General features: G+C 44.8%; 1 protein-coding gene across 1 annotated transcript; it reads left to right on the forward strand.

The window, feature by feature from the left end:
- The first annotated feature begins 261 nt into the window (after positions 1 to 261).
- LOC136481383 (receptor-like protein EIX2) lies at positions 262 to 3599 on the forward strand. The gene has a single exon (XM_066478736.1). It carries the CDS (start codon positions 292 to 294, stop codon positions 3181 to 3183), a length of 2892 nt encoding a protein of 963 aa, XP_066334833.1. The 5' UTR covers positions 262 to 291; the 3' UTR covers positions 3184 to 3599.
- Positions 3600 to 4567: the final 968 nt, after the last annotated feature.

Here is a 4567-nt window from a genome sequence, read left to right on the forward strand (position 1 = left end):
CGACCGATCCACGACCGGGACGCTGGCCGAGTCGGCCGACGGAGGACTGTAGAGGCAGTCAAGCCGCCTTCCCCACCCAATCCAATCCGCGTCGGAGGAGTGCGCGTGGGCCTTCATGCAGATGCCTGACCGCTTCTACACGGAAGGTGACCGGGCGACGACCTCAGTCCACGGTCAATTGACCGATCTGCAGTATCCTCTGCATCCGTCTATAATAATAACACTCTCACTCCAGAACGGATCCACTCTGACTCCAGAACTGATCCTGCCACCATAGCGACATTATTGTCGATGGTTGCCACCATGCATCGCCTAGCTGCTGCCATGCTCGTGTTGCTCTGCTGCTGCTGCTTGTTCCTCGCCACGCAGCAGCAGCTCCAGCCAGCCGCCGGTGGTAACAGAGAGAGCCCGAGCTGCATACCACACGAGAGGGACGCCCTGCTGGCATTCAAGCACGGCGTCACCAGCGACCCTGGCGGCGTCCTCAGCTCGTGGCGGCGAGACGGTCGCCACGACGAGCAAGACTGCTGCCGCTGGAGAGGCGTCCGGTGCAGCAACCGAACTGGCCACGTCCACGAGCTTCGACTTGGACGTGGAAGCACCTTTGGACCAGATTTGGCCGGCCAGATAAGTCCTTCTTTGCTTGCTCTGGATCACCTAGAGCACCTTGACCTCAGCTGGAATGATCTAGCAGGGCCAACGGGTCGTCTTCCCGAGTTCTTGGGCTCTCTAAAGAATCTCAAGTATCTTAACCTCTCTCACATACCGTTCTACGGTGGCGTGCCTCCCCAGCTTGGCAACATGTCAAGGCTGCAGTATCTAGATCTTTCCAGCTGGATGGGAGGCATGAACTCGATGGATCTCTCATGGTTAACACACATTCCTTCCATACAATATCTTAACTTGAACGGAGTGAACCTCAGCACAGTAGCGGATTGGCCTCGTGTCATGAATATGCTTCCTTCTTTGAGGGCCCTCCATCTTTCATTCTGCTATCTTGCAAGCGCAAACCTGTTGCTTCCACACCTGAACCTTACAAATCTCGAGGAGCTGGATGCCTCTTGGAACTCCTTCCACCATCCAATGGTGGCCAGCTGGTTCTGGAACATAACAAGCCTTAGATTCCTTTATCTCAGCTACACTAGTATGTACGGTGAATTTCCGGATGCTCTTGGAGACATGACATCCCTTCAAGTCCTTGATCTTTCAAATGATTATTGTCTTTATGATTATCATGATGATGACAAGAACATGCGCAGCATGATCACGAATCTTAAGAACCTATGCAATTTGGAGGTCCTGAACCTTGAATGCACTCTCTTATATGGTGACGTAGCTGAGCTGTTTAGGAATCTACCTCGATGTTCACCCAACAAATTGCAAGAATTGGACCTCGGTAGGAACCATTTAACCGGGATGTTACCAAGATGGATAGGGCAATTCATGAGCTTGGTTGTTCTGGATCTAGGTGGGAACTACATCACAGGACATGTTCCATATGAGATTGGTAAGCTTAGTAATCTGACCCATCTGGATCTATATACAAATAAACTGGATGGCACGATAACTGAGGAACACTTTGCTAGTGCAAGGAGCTTGCAATATATAGACTTGTCATATAATGCCCTCAAGATTGAGATCAGCTCGGACTGGCAACCACCATCTACATTAGAGTATGTATCCTTTGCATCCTGTCAGATGGGCCCACTGTTTCCTGGGTGGCTTCAGTGGAATGTGAACATCACCCACCTTGATATCTCGAGTGCAGGTATAGCTGATAGGATTCCACAATGGTTCTCCGATGGCTTTTCAAATGTTTGGTTCATGGACATCTCCAACAATCAACTCAACGGAACTTTGCCGGCTGATATGGGCTCCATGTCACTTCAGGAACTCTACCTCAGTTCAAACAAATTAACTGGTCAGATGCCCACACTGCCACCAAACATACAGACCTTGGACTTGTCCAATAACTTCTTGTCAGGACTCACTGGTCACTCTGCTGTTGGATCCGCCAATCTAGAATCGTTGTCTTTGTTCTCCAACCGACTCACTGGTCGTATTCCTGAATCTTTTTGTAAATATCAGCAATTATTTGTGTTGGACTTATCCAACAATTTTTTGGAGGGAGAACCACCGTTGTGCCTCGGGGTAACGGAATCTATGGGATTTGTAGCCTTAAGTAACAATAGTTTGTCAGGAAAGTTCCCGTCTTTTCTGCAAAAATTGACAAATGTGCACTTCCTAGATTTGTCTTGGAACAAATTCTCTGGAAGATTGCCAATGTGGATTGGAAGCTTTACATCATTAAGAGTTATACGATTAAGTCACAACAAGTTCTTTGGTAGCATTCCAATGAACATCACAAACCTTTCTTGCCTTCAGTACATGGATCTAAATAACAATAAAATATCAGGCTCTCTGCCGATCAACCTATCAAATCTTAAATTTATGACAAACACATCCATGATGGGTTGTTATGACGGCGTTGCCATAATTTATTCTCATCTTAATAGTTTGTCTACGGACTGGAAGGGGCAGGAATTGAACTATGGTTCCATTCAAAGAATTGTGGACACAAGTATGACGAGCATTGATTTATCTTCAAACGACTTAACCGGTGAAATTCCAGAAGAAATAGTTGTTCTTGATGCGCTTGTGAATTTGAATCTAGCAAGGAACCACTTGACTGGAGTTATTCCAAAGAAGATCGGGGAAATGCGATCACTGCAATCATTGGACCTCTCGAGGAACATGCTTTCAGGGGAAATACCAGCCACTCTGTCAAATCTGACGTTCTTAAGTTACTTGGAATTATCATACAATGATCTTATAGGAAGAATTCCATCGGGAGTACAGCTTGATACCCTGTATGCAGAGTATCCATCTATGTACATTGGCAACATCGGTCTTTGTGGACATCCTCTTCAAAACAATTGCTCGAGTGAGCATCATGCACCAAAGCAAAGTGGCCTGGGAAGAACTGAAGAAGGTTATGGGATACCATTCTTTTATCTTGGACTCGGGTGTGGCTTCGTGGTTGGTACATGGATTGCATTTGGTGTTTTGTTGTTCAAGAGAAACTGGAGAATTGCTTGCTTTCGACTCTCGGACAAGTTGTACGACAAAGTATATATCCTTGTTGCTACATGGGCAAGAGCAAGACAAACACGAACTGATTAGGAAGCATGAAGCAAAGGCGATGGTCGGCGCTTCAACTAAAATTAGCCAATGCATGCATGTAAGAATAATGGAAGTGGGAGAGAAGTCTGTTCAGGAGTGCTTTGAATCTTGTTACTACCAGGAGAGAAGTCTGTTCAGGAGTGCTTTGAATCTTGTTACTACCAGTATTACATATTGACATGGTTTTCTTTACGAAATGAAGATTTGTGTGTCCGTGTTTATCTCTTATATCATGTAATAAACTAAGAACCGACACTTGATCATTGGCCAACATTATTGTTTGTTGTACAAGATAGATATTAGTTGTTAGTATATAGATAACATAAGTATGTTGTAAACTCTGGCTGATCTTCAGGATGTTGGTTTGTAGTCTGTACAAGACGTTTGCCTGGTCAGCTCAGGGCGCTATATAACACATAGACGCGGCCTCTACAGAGGTTAACACGCTTCACCAAGTTTTACAGTAATAATTATTTCCTTATGATGATGAACATTAAGACATGGTCAATCAATTCCATGTAGCGCTTCAGGCAGTACTACATCATTGGTCCCTGTGGGCCATGGTAGTCGGATCCGGTAACCTGAATAAGACCTATCGTTGCATGTTCCACGCTCATCGTCCACATTAGGGCTTGTTTGGCTGCACCCGTATCCACCTTAGTCCACGTGGGTCGAAGTGGATTGAGGTAAATACAATGTGCAGCCAAACAAGGCTTAGCGTGCCGTGGAATTTCAGTGTACCTAGGCGAGGGATGATATGAATCAAAATATCATGGTCTCATCTGCAACCAAAGTGTTACATATAAGCAACATTCACTTACCATACACATTGAACATGAAAGCAGAGAACAAGGAGAGCAAATTTCTCAGAAATTGAAGAGCCCAAGACATGAGCACCGCTTAACTAGTGGAGCAGTAGTATACTAGTACACCTGCAGTACCGCTACCTACAAACTGGAGAGCGCTGCTAGTCAAATCTCAAATGGGGTGCAAAATGACCTGGGGATAGTACTACTCCAGGCACAATTGAGATGATGACTTTTTATGATCAGGCAAATAAAAAAATAAAGTTTTCATAAAAAAAAATTAAAAAAAGTTTTTATATAGTCACCAGCATGATCTTTGTTACCGTACCATCGCAAGTGAATAATCATGTTCAATCTGCCCACACTCGACTCAACACAAAACTGCTAATATGGTCATCATAACAAAACGAAAACTGAACCAAGAAATGATGATGGTCCGGTTCTGGTTCTCTTCATCATAGACGAAAAGCAACACATAAGGCAGTCTAAGATGATAAGCAAATGATTTATTCACAGCTCTAAACAAGTTATAAACTAAATCAGGCACCACCGAAAAACAAGAACGCAACTTCACCAAA

This window comes from Miscanthus floridulus, chromosome 9 (genome assembly GCF_019320115.1).
Source record: "Miscanthus floridulus cultivar M001 chromosome 9, ASM1932011v1, whole genome shotgun sequence".
Taxonomy (NCBI): domain Eukaryota; kingdom Viridiplantae; phylum Streptophyta; class Magnoliopsida; order Poales; family Poaceae; genus Miscanthus; species Miscanthus floridulus.